At 44.6% G+C, this 12,026-nt stretch overlaps 1 protein-coding gene across 1 annotated transcript in view; it reads left to right on the top strand.

Moving 5' to 3' along the window:
- The first annotated feature begins 395 nt into the window (after window positions 1–395).
- The window catches only part of PPP3R1 (protein phosphatase 3 regulatory subunit B, alpha), a 64,356-nt gene continuing 52,725 nt past the window's right edge, over window positions 396–12,026 (top strand). Inside the window, exon 1 of the mRNA XM_055399200.2 lies at window positions 396–906. Coding sequence (XP_055255175.1) covers window positions 904–906 — 3 coding nt within the window. The 5' untranslated portion in view covers window positions 396–903. The remainder of the gene's footprint in view (window positions 907–12,026) is intronic.

A 12,026-nucleotide genomic window follows, 5' to 3' on the forward strand; every position in this document is an offset into this window, starting at 1 on the left:
GGTGTTCCGACCTTAAGGCCGCTCACCTGTTCCTCCTCCCCTACGAGGTTTTCACTCCCCGGCCCAAGCCCCCTCTGCCCAGGCTCGCGCACCCCTCGCACTTCCTCCCTCACAGGGAACCCTCGTATTTCCTCGTTTCCCCCTCTCGGCTCAGCCTCCCGCCTCTCCACCCCCGCCCGTCTCCAGCCACATGACAGGAAGGGCTCCACCACGCGACGTCACTGACGTCCGCGCCCCCGCCCCCGCGCTCCCCCCGCCCTGCACGCAGGGGGCGGCCGGCGCGCTCCGCGCTCCCCAACCAGAGCTCGCCAGAGCGCCGCCGCGGCCGCCGCCGAGCGGGTGCGCGGGTGCCCGGATGTGCGGCGCTCGCGGAAGCCCCGCCCCCGCCGCCGGCTCCGCGCGCCCCCGCCCTCCGCCCCGCGCGCCGCTGCGCTCCGCTTTGCCCTCCCTCTCCTGCCCTCCCCCTCGTTCGTGCCTTGAGGTTGCGGGTCAGTGCGAGCCACTGCAGTGAGTCCGTCACGGCCCCGGTGCGGGCGCGAGCACGAGTGCGAGGCTGCAGCTCCCGAGCCGCTTGGCCCCCTTCTCCCCCGCCTCCCTCCCTGCTCTGTCTCTCCCCACTTCTCGCCGTGTCTCCTCCCGCGCTCTTCGTCTCTGAATCTCAACCTTAATTTCTCTTCTCCCCGCCAGCTCCCGCGTGTCCCCTCACCCCTGCCGGCGCGCTCCCCGCGGCGCCGCCTGCCCTCCCCCAGCCTGCGCCCCCCCTTCCCCCGCGGGCGTCCCGAGGGCCGCAGCCGCCCCAGCCGAGCGTAGCTGGGCCGCCGCCGCCGCCGCCGCTTCCTGCGGGAGCCCGTCAGAGCGCCGACACTCTTCTCTGCGCGAGCGAGCCGCCGACCGCCCAGCAAAATGGTGAGCTCTCGGCTTCCCCACGCACCATCGCTCCCCGCCCGCCGCTTCCAGGGGCGGGGGCGAGCCCCGACTCCCCCGGGCGGCTTCCCCCGGTGGAAAATTCGAGAGACCCGAGAAAGGCCCGGGGGCGACGGGCGGCAGATTGACGGCCCGGCGGGGCCCCCGCGCCCGCCCCCGGGCCTCCGCGGGGCGCCCCTCCGCCCCCTCCCCCGCGCCCCTGGGATTCCGCCCGGGCCTCGACCCCCAGCCACCCCGGCCGTGCCCCCGGGACTGTCCCCAGATCGGCCCGCTTTCCCTCTCTCCGGACCCTCCTCCACGTGGAGCCCCCCGCTCACCCCCAGACTCACTCTCAAGTTCGGGGAGATTCCGGAATCCTACGGCAATCATAGGTGGCGAATGGCTCTTTATATAAGACCCACTTTCTCTCCAGGGCCGCGCTCTCTCCCACTCCCACTCTATTTTGAAGCAGCGAGTCTTGGCAGGAATCCTGCCACTTTCTTCTCCCCTCTCCCGTTAGTGTTTATTTCACTGCTGTTTGCAACCTTACGAGGCTTTTTTTTTTTTTTTTTCTTCGCTGCTGGTTTTCTCTCTGCAGTGGCGAACCGGAAAGGTCCAAGGTGTAGATTCATGAACACAGGGTAGCTCGGATGGTGATAAACGGGGATACTTGTTTTTAGTGCTTACTGACTGCCAAGGGTTTCTCATTTTCTTTGTTACCTTCGTAAGTGTCTCTGGTGCTGGTTGTTTTTGAATCATGGCGATTTAAATTTGTCTTTCCTTACCCTCACATTAATCCCTAGGTAGAACTCACTGCTGTAGTGTTTCCGACCGACGCTAGGGGTGTGTCTCCCGCCTCTGTCACTGTAGCCAAGAAATCAACGACGCCCTTTTAGCCTGTTACCCTACCGGTTCTCTAGCTCCGGTTAGCCCGTGGAGTTTTCTCTTTGTAATCCAGAATTGCATGCAGAGTAGAAAAAGTTTGCAGTGCTTTTTCATCTAGATCAGATATCCGAACAGGTGATTTGGTCGTTAGGCTATTTCTAAAAGTTTTTGAACAGTTGTCCGAAGATTATTCGAACACTGATTGCTAGGCGTTGAGTAATGTCTTGCAGCTTTTAATTGTATTGTATTTCATCTTGTATGTAGAATTTGAGTATTTCAAAATAGCGTGGTGGGTGAGTGAAGAGAGAAATTCTGTGGACTGCAACTCGAGATCAGTTTAGTGTGATTGTGGGGGAAGAAAGTGACAGTAGTCAAGTAAGTTAGCTTTTATTTAAAAAATAGGACAAATGATTAAGTGCACCTATTGTGTGTGTGCTCAGTCGTGTCGGACTCTGCGACCTCCTCTGTTCATGGGATTTTCAGGGCAAGGATACTGGAGTGGGGTTGCCATTACCTTCTCCAGGAGAATCTTCCCAACCCAGGGATCGAGCCCTCTTCTGCATTGGCAGGCGGATTTTTTACCACTGAGCCATCTGGGAAGCCCCAAGTGCACCTATTAGTGCCCTTAAAATTCAGATTAGGAGCAAACTTAAGAAATGATTAGTGATTTTGATATGTGGAGGAGGTTTTTCCTTGCCAGCTTGGGAGGCAGCTTGGAAACGATTTGGCCTTCAAAGTCAAAACTTAGGTTTTTCCAGACTGCTACAGAAACAAGTTTTATCAGAGCCGTTCATAGTACAGTCGCTCTTTCTTTTTTGGCATAATCTTTTGGAGTTATGAATTGTGCTTTAGTGGTTTAATACAGCTTTCTTATAGATGTATTTTACCTGAGGGTCCAGATCTTGAAGATCTTTGTCCAGTGTTATTTTACCTGTATTTATAAAAGATACATTTTGAGGGCCAAAGACCTAGTCTTGTTTATGTAGTGTATAGGAGAATGATCTGACTTCCAAATAGTTCTTTTCACCTCCGTGATGCATCCTCTCCGCCCCCCCCCCGCCCCCGCCTTTTTTTTTCTTGAACTACAGTCAGAATTTGGGAAATTCTCTTTTAGCTTTTAAATTTATTTTCTTGAAAGTTAGTTTTTCTTTATCTTTCAAAAATATTTTAAACTTACATAGGATATTTTTTCCTTCCAGGTCATTATTTCCCTCTTCTTTCCAGTTTCCTTTTTAGTATTTATTTTCTGGTTCACTCTTGGCTCTTTTTTCTGCCGTCCTCTTAATACCATTTCAGGGCATAATTTGTCATGACAGTGGCTTCTCAACTTTTAGGATTGTGTTGGTCTGCTGAGTATAGCACTGGTTCCAAAGGGTCAAGCCTGTACCTCAATTGTGCCTTATGGAGTATTGATTAACTCAAATAAATAGGAGTTTGGAGTGATTTGGTTCATTTTCTTGTTAATTGAGCATGTAGTTCTGAAAACTTTCACTGTCTTTGGAAAATCTTTGTAATTCCTCCTGAATGTCATGGACTACTTAGATTTTCGTCAATAGATTTTAATTTATGAGTGAGTTAGTGATTAATTCAAGTAAGGGGAAAGCAGAGAGGCTTAGAGATTGAATTGAACCTATAAAGACTCTTTTAACAGGTATTAATTTTAGTTGCTACCTTAAAAGTAGCCAACTTCTTTTTTGCCTGTTGTATCTTTCCCTTTCTTCATCATCTTTGTTTGAGTCTTAAAATGTTGAGCAAGTGGGCTGAAAATTATGCATGTCTCCTGTATAAAATAGTGAGTACTGAGCTCCTAAGAATTTTTCTTGAATCATTAACGATCAGTTTTCTGTGATTACATAATTGGATGTTTATTGAAATAACTGGATGTCATCACATTTTATCTGTAGGTAGGTATGTATAGTTTTAGATAGAGTACTTCAGTGTTACTGACGTGCTGAGGTAGAATAAGAATAAAATAATCAAGTAGAATGGTTGAGTGAGTGAAAGTCGCCCAGTTGTGTCCGACTCTCTGCTTGTTTAGATGGGTGTAATTGAAAACAGTCTCTGAGTACGTTTTGAAGGAGTAAACTTTGTAAGGGCATTTTTAGAAACTAGTTAACTTTTCATTTATCAGAGGTGGTTTTTACTATGTTCTTCATGTAATTCAGAAATATGACCAGGTTTTTGGTTGGGATAGGTAATACAGATTTTGTTCTGGATACATATATGAACATACTGTATAAATAATTAGCTATTCTTTTAAATTTTGTTTCTTAGGGCAACCTTGTATTTCGTAAGTGACCTTTTTATATTTTTTAAACTTTTTATTAAAATTATCTCCACTGTCTGTGATGAGAGCCTGAAGCATATTTATTGCTGTCTGCAGTAACTGCAGCTGGGGTTGTATACAGGATATTTTAGTTGGGATTTCTCAAGAAAGGCTACTTAAAAAAAAAGGCAAGCAACCTGCCTTATGGCCAGCAGAAGTAAAATTCAAAACAATCATAAAGAGAAAATTTCTCCACCTACCGTGTCCCATAGTTGTTAAAAACAATAAAAAGGTTCATAGTACAAGTTAAAGAAGCTGACTAAGGGTCAGTCAGCAATAAGAGGGACAGATAAGTGTGGGAGGATCAGGCGTCTGTCATAGGCAGTCAGGCAAGCAAAAAGTACAGAGCAGTGTAAGAAGTCAGCTTGGGCCAGGAGGATTAAGCGACTCAGACTGTGGCTTAGAGTCTGGACAGTCAGCAGAGATTCATTCACATCAACAAATGCTTGTAGATATCATCTGCTCTTCACTGGTTACTGTGCTCGGTTGTGGAGAATATTCAAATGATTAAGGCAGGTTTCCTTCCTTCGTTTAAATGGAGAATGGAAGACAACTGCCAATAGGTGTGGGGGGAAAATTGGCATTCATTACATATGAATAATGTACACACGGCTGGATACAAATAAAGGAAAGAGCAAGATCAGTTTCTCTGCGATTAGGGAACGTTTTATGAAGGAGATGACAGTTGGGCTGGGTCTAAAAAGATTATTTGGGTTGCAGTAGGCAGAGATGGATGCAGCTGGGAAAAGACTTTAAATTCTGGAGTGAGGAAGAGACAACATACATTTGGAGCACTGACACTCAAGATGTGATTCCTGTATTGGCTATATCAGCATCATCTGGAAAGTTGTTAGGTCCCACGCTGAACCAGCTGAATCTAGAACTCCGGGGTGGGGCCGAGCAGTCTTGATTTATATTGCCTTCTGGGTAATTCTGATCTATGCTAAATTTTGAGAGCCACCATTTAGAGAATGGTTCAGTGGTAAAGAATCTGCCTGCCAATGCAGGAGATATGGGTTCAATCCCTGGGTTGAGAAGATCCCCTGGAGAAGGAATTGGCAACCCACTCCAGTATTCTTGCCTGGGAAATCCCATGGACAGAGGAGCCTGGCGGGCTACAGTCCATGGGGTCACAGAAGAGTTGGACATGACTTAACAACAATAATTTAGAGAGCAGTGTTGTTGTTCAGTCTCTCAGTTGTGTCCGACTCTTTGCCACCCCATGGACTGCAGCATGCCAGGCCTCTTTGCCTCTCACCATCTCCAGGAGTTCACCCAAGTTCATGGCCGTTGAATCAGTGATGCCATCCAATCATCTCATCCTCTGTCATCCCCTGCTCCTGCCTTCAACCTTTCCCAGCATCAGGGTCTTTTCCAGTGAGTTGGCTGTTGGCATCAAGTAGCCAAAGTATTGGAGCTTCAACTTCAGCATCAGTCCTTCCAACGAAGGACTGGAGCTTGAAGTCAAGTGGGCCTTATGAAGCACTATTACCAATAATGCTAGTGAAAGTGATGGAATTCCAGCTGAGTTATTTAAATATTAAAGATGATGGTGTTACAGTGCTGCACTCAATATGTCAGCAAATTTGGAAAACCCACCAGTGGCCACAGGACTGGAAAAGGTCAGTTTTCATCCCAATTCTAAAGAAGAGCAGTGCTAAAGAATGTTCTGACTACCAGACAATTGCACTCACTTCCCATGCTGCTAAGGTTATGCTCAAAATCCTTCAAGCTAGGCCTCAGCAGTACTTGAATCAAGAACTTCCAGATGTGCAAGCTGGGTTTAGAAAAGGCAGAGGAATCCGAGAACAACTTGGAAGGTATTTATTTGACTTCTAGCTGAGTATCTGTTAATATTCCTAACATTGACTATATAAACAGAAGACATAATTGTAGTTTCGGGAACTTTATCAACTGGGTGAACAAGACAGTTGTTATACAGTGTAATATGTGTTAACAGACTAAACACAGGGTGCTGTAAGAGCACGTGGTAGGGAAGAGGTATAATCCAAACTCTTGGGGATTGAATGGAGAGATGAATGTCACTCAAAGAAAGCTTCCTGAGAGAGAGGGTGCCTGAGCTGAGTCTTAAAAGAATGAACATTTAGCTACTGGGAAAGACACTCTAGGTAGAAAGCTTCATGGTTAAAGACACTCAGGTATGAATATCCAGGCCTGAAGTTCAGCATGGCTGGAGGGTAAGGGGTTTGTTAGGGTGGCATGGAGAGAGAGGGTGGTCAGGTAGCTGGAGGCAGGATTATAGAAGGGTTTGCTTAACACATACAGGAGTTAAGTTTTGTTGTGTTTTTTTCTTAAAGCCTGTGGAAGCAATTGTTTTTAAGTAGGAGAATAACATTGTCTCATACACGTTTTTAGAAAGATGAATCTGATGGTCTGGGGATAAAATAGGAAAGATGAAAGTAGACATCAGTTCAGTTCAGTCGCTCAGTCGTGTCCGACTCTCTGCGACCCCATGAATCACAGCACGCAGGGCCTCCCTGTCCATCACCAACTCCCGGAGTTCACTCAAACTCTTGTCCATCGAGTCGGTGATGCCATCTAGCCATCTCATTCTCTGTCGTCCCCGTCTCCTCCCACCCCCAATCCCGCCCAGCCTCAGACTCTTTTTCCAGTGAGTCAACTCGTCGCATGAGGTGGCCAAAGTATTGCAGTTTCAGCTTTAGCATCAGTCCTTCCAATGAACACCCAGGATTCATCTCCTTTAGAATGGACTGGTTGGATCTCCTTGCAGTCCAAGGGACTCTCAAGAGTCTTCTCCAGCACCACAGTTCAAAAGCATCAATTCTTCGGCGATCAGCTTTCTTCACAGTCCAACTCTCACATCCATACATGACCACGGGAAAAACCATAGCCTTGACTAGACGGACCTTGGTTGGCAAAGTAATGTCTCTGCTTTTTAATATGCTATCTAGGTTGGTCATAACTTTCCTTCCAAGGAGTAAGCGTCTTTTAATTTCCTGGCTGCAATCAGCATCCGCAGTGATTTTGGAGCCCAAAAAAATAAAGTCTGACACTGTTTCCACTGTTTCCCCATCTATTTCCCATGAAGTGATGGGACCAGATGCCATGATCTTCGTTTTCTGAATGTTGAGCTTCAAGCCAAACTTTTCACTCTCCTCTTTCACTTTCATCAAGAGGCCTTTGAGTTCCTCTTCACTTTCTGCCATAAAGGTGGTGTCATCTGCATATCTGAGGTTATTGGTGTTTCTCCTGGCAATCTTGATTCCAGCTTGTGCTTCTTCCAGCCCAGCGTTCCTCATGATGTACTCTGCACATAAATTAAATAAGCAGGGTGACAATATACAACCTTGACGTACTCTTTTTCCTATTTGGAACCAGTCTGTTGTTCCATGTCCAGTTCTAACTATTGCTTCCTGACCTGCATACAGGTTTCTCAAGAGGCCTGGTATTCTCAATACCAGACCTGGTAGTCCCATCTCTTTCAGAATGTTCCACAGTTTATTGTGATCCACACAGTCAAAGGCTTTGGCATAGTCAATGAAGCAGGAATAGATGTTTTTCTGGAAGTCTCTTGCTTTCTCCATGATCCAGCGGATGTTGGCAATTTGATCTCTGGTTCCTCTGCCTTTTCTAAAAACTGCTTGAATATCTGGAAGTTCACGGTTCACATATTGCTGAAGCCTGGCTTGGAGAATTTTGTGCATGACTTCACTAGCATGTGAGATGAGTGCAAGTAGACATGGTGACCAGTTAAAAAGTTGCTGCAGTCACATGAGAAATAAGGACCTCAAAGAATGTAGTAACAGTGCAGATGGAGAGACGAGACCAGGTATGAGACACGTTTAGAGGGTAGAAGGTAGACTTGGTGTCTTAGTTTATGGGGAAGGAAAGGGGGGAATCCTGCTGGGGCTTCTGGCTTGGGTGACTTTATGGATGATTAGTGCCAGCCACTCTGCGGTGTTTATCAAGCCTCTGTGTACTTGATGAAGATTTGATTCTAAGGATGTACTAGAATGCTGTCCCATCTTAAAGAAACTTCCAATTTGCTGTAATGACCATTGTTTCATCTCTAGTCTTTTCTTGTCGTTTGGTAAATAATGCTTAGAATGCTGTGTTGCAAGATTCTAAATTCAGTAGAATAGAGTGCTGTGAAACATTAACAGTGCTGCTGCATAGATACCATGGCCTAGGAGATAGCAGAATGAACTTGACAGCCTGGAGGCCGAAAGAGGTAGCATATGTGTGAGCAGTGATTCTCAAAATAAGGATCCTGAACCAGCAGCATGAGCATCATCTGGGACCTTGTTAGAAATGTGCATTCTCTGTCCAGGAGAAACAGGAGGAGGTGATTGGGAGGAGTGATGATGATTTATACTTTGGGCACAGTGAATTTGAAGTAGTCATCGGTCACCTGTATGGATATGGCTAACAGGTAATTGGCTATATTGGGATGTAGAAGAGAAATTGGGCTTTTATTAAAGATTTGAGTGGTGTTTGTATTCGTTTTAGTTATCAGTTGAAGTCATGAAACTGAATGAGAGCCTATAGATCTTTTTGTTTGTTTAGTCGCTAAGTTGTGTCTGACTCTTTATGACCCCCATGGACTGCAGCCCCCCAGACTCCTCTGTCCGTGGGATTTCCCATGCAAGAATACTGGAGTGGACTCCCATTTTCTTCTCCAGGGGATCTTCCCGACCCAGGGATTGAACCTGATCTCCCACATTGGCAGGCAGATTCTTCACCACTGAGCCACCAGGGCAGCCTAATCCTGTAGAGAAAGAACATAAAATGATGAAGAGGACAAACCCTAAAGAACGCTGCACTTAATAGAAGGTGAACCTGTGAATGTTGTCTGAGAATAAATAAGCCAGAGAGATAGTTGGAAAATGAGAGCATTGATGTCACATTTGAAGGAGTCAGCAGTGTGTAGATTTTGCGGAGATCAGGAAAGAGAAGAACTGAGAAGTGTCTTTTGGAGGGAGCCGGCAAGTTCTGGTGACTTTGGCAAATAGTACTAGGGAAAAACAACGTTTTGTACTGGTGGCGAGGAAAACTAGGATGCTGTGAATTGAGGAATAAATGCGTAGCCAGAGATTGAGAATAGACTATTCTTTAATGCTTGATTTATGGAGAAACGATGAAGGTTAGAAAATTTAGGTTTGAGGAAGAATTTATTTTTAGGATTAAGGGAATGAACCAGGAAAGAAGGAGCAGTTAAAGATTCAAAGGGAAAAGTTGGAATTCTTAATATTTTGAGGGCCCCAGGGAGGTAGGAGGGAATATGAGTGTCCTTAGACAGTAAGAGATTTTTCTCATCCATTAACATGGGAGAGAGGGAGCTAAAAATGAAAACTATTATAGAAGTTATAACCTTTAAGACAGTAACTTCAGTTAAGCCCTAGGTAATGAAAATAAGATTGCAAAGGAATGTAAACTGAGAATGCAGAGGCCTTGTTTTTGTCTTTTCATTGTTATATTCCAAATGCCTGATATACGATGGAGATTAAGTAGTGTTTGAAGAAGGAATATGTGGATGAATAAGTGGAATAAAGGAGTAAATCCTGATGACAGAGTTGAGGCAGTGAGTGTCAGTTCACTTTTTGAGCCATTTATGGAAAATTGACAAAGGTTACCTTGAGGGGTTTACAGTGGGGGTAATTCTTGATGTTCCTTCGAGTTAGAAGAAAGCCAAGAGAGGGAACTATGAGGAAAAGGATGATTAATGGAATGAGATCCAACCAGTCCACCCTAAAGGAGATCAGTCCTGGGTGTTCATTGGAGGACTGATGTTGAAGCTGAAACTCCAATACTTTGGGCACCTGATGCGAAGAGCTGACTCGTTGAAAAGACCCTGATACTGGGAAAGATTGAGGGCAGAAGGAGAAGGGGACGCCAGAGGATGAGATGGTTGGATGGCATCACTGACTCAATGGACATGAGTGTGGGTGAACTCCGGGAGTTGGTGATGGACAGGGAGGCCTGGCGTGCTGCAGTTCATGGGGTCACAAAGAGTCGGACACGACTGAGCGACTGAACTGAATGGAATGAGCCCAAGAAGTGGTAGGAAAAAAAGATGGATAAAAGGAAAAGAGGAACGTGGAAAGAGAGGGAAAGAAAAGAAGATGAGGAGAGTAAGTCATGATGACAGGTATGTTTTAATAATGGAGTTCAATCCAGATGATGACCCCAAATCATCTCAGCGACTGGAGAGAGTTGAGGCAAGATCTTCTGCTGAAGTTGAGACTGATGCTGAGGTGAGTGGGATGGGTTGAGGATGAGGAGTAGGGACCAATTATACTTTCAATTGTGAAAGATTTGATAGGTGGTTAACAGGGTATTAGGTAAATTTAAATAATAGATGGATCCAAGATCTAGGAAGTTCATCTAGGAAACGGGTTTTAACCGGAAAAGAGGTTAATTGTCAGTTTTTGTGTTAGTACTTCTAATCAAATTACCTAGTTCTAAGAGGAACTGTTTTCTGAGTTTAGATTTTATGATAAGGGGAACATCTAGTTGTAGATTAATATCCTTAAAACATTTTTAAAGTTCTGAACACACTATTGATACATTTATTTAAAACATAAAACCATACTGAAAGTTATGAAGTGGAAAAAAGTCTTTCCTGGTCATTCCTTCTTCTTGTGTTGATCATTGTTAAGTTTCTTGTATATTCTTAAAAGGAGTTTGTGTGTCCCTTTCTTAAAGCTATGCCAGTGTTTGGATTTATTAATTTTTTTTGTAATTTAGCTTTTATTAAGGTAAGACTTAAAGAGATTTTTAATGATGCTGTGCTCTAGTTTACTTATTACAGTCAGCTTATTCCAAGGTTTTTTAGTGATATTTGAGATGTTAGCATTGAGTCAAAAACAATTCAGCATACTTTAAGTTAGGCAGCAATTTCATAATGGTTGAGGTTAGTACTTCAGCATGAACTATGACAGTAGTCTTATAAAAATTACTCTTAGGGAAAATAATATATCACTCGAACATTTTTTGTATTTATTTTTCCCACTTAGCATCTTATTACGTGTTAACAACGATAGCCATTTTCTAAATTAAAAAGAGAAAATGATCTTCAAAGTGTAGTGGAGAAAGCTTTCATTTTATTTCAGGTTTGCCAAGTTAAATTTCTTCCTCTTTCACCCTTCCAAATAAACTTTATTCAGCAGTCCATCTTCACTCTCTCCCTTTCTGAGTTTTCGCCTTAGAGTCACATACCTCCTTTGTGGTCTCAGGTTGACAGTAATTATAACTAATGTATGGGCTTCCCTGGTAACTCAGACGGTAAAGAATCCACCTGTGTTGTGGGAGACCTGGGTTCGATCCCTTGGTTGGGAAGATCCCCTGAAGGAGGGCATGGTAACCCACTACAGTATTCTTGCCTGGAGAATCCACATGAACTGAGGACCCTGTTGGTCTATAGTCCAAGGGATGGCAAAGAGTTGGACATGACCCAGTGACTAAACACACAGCACATAGTTAATGTATAGATCTGGTGCAGAAATAAAAATTTGAAATGAAATGTGACTAATTAATGTTTCTGGATTTGTCTTTGGTTTTTATAGTCGTGTTCTATAAAAAAATATTTAAAACTTTAGACGATTTCTATAGGAAATCCTTTAAAATTTAGCACAGGTACTTCAGCGAGTCATAGGTTCTTACAGGTTACTTTCTCAGAGTTCTGTTTTGTTAGTTAAAGCTCTGTCTTACCAGTATCAACATCAGGGTCATGTGGTAGCCCCACTGCTATCCTAGAAGCATTTCTGGAAATAAGATAGCACTTTGACTTGTGTTCCAGGAGCATTATTAAGCTCACCTGGGCTCTCGCCAGGTCTCTTGACTTTTGTGAACAATTAGAGAGAACTCATCTTTACTTGTATGTTAGAATTAGGTATGCAGTTTTAAACCTAGGAATGAGAGTGTGAAGCCC

Source organism: Moschus berezovskii, chromosome 11 (assembly GCF_049115385.1).
Source record: "Moschus berezovskii isolate FMDL1 chromosome 11, NW_MosBer_1.0, whole genome shotgun sequence".
Taxonomy (NCBI): Eukaryota; Metazoa; Chordata; class Mammalia; order Artiodactyla; family Moschidae; genus Moschus; species Moschus berezovskii.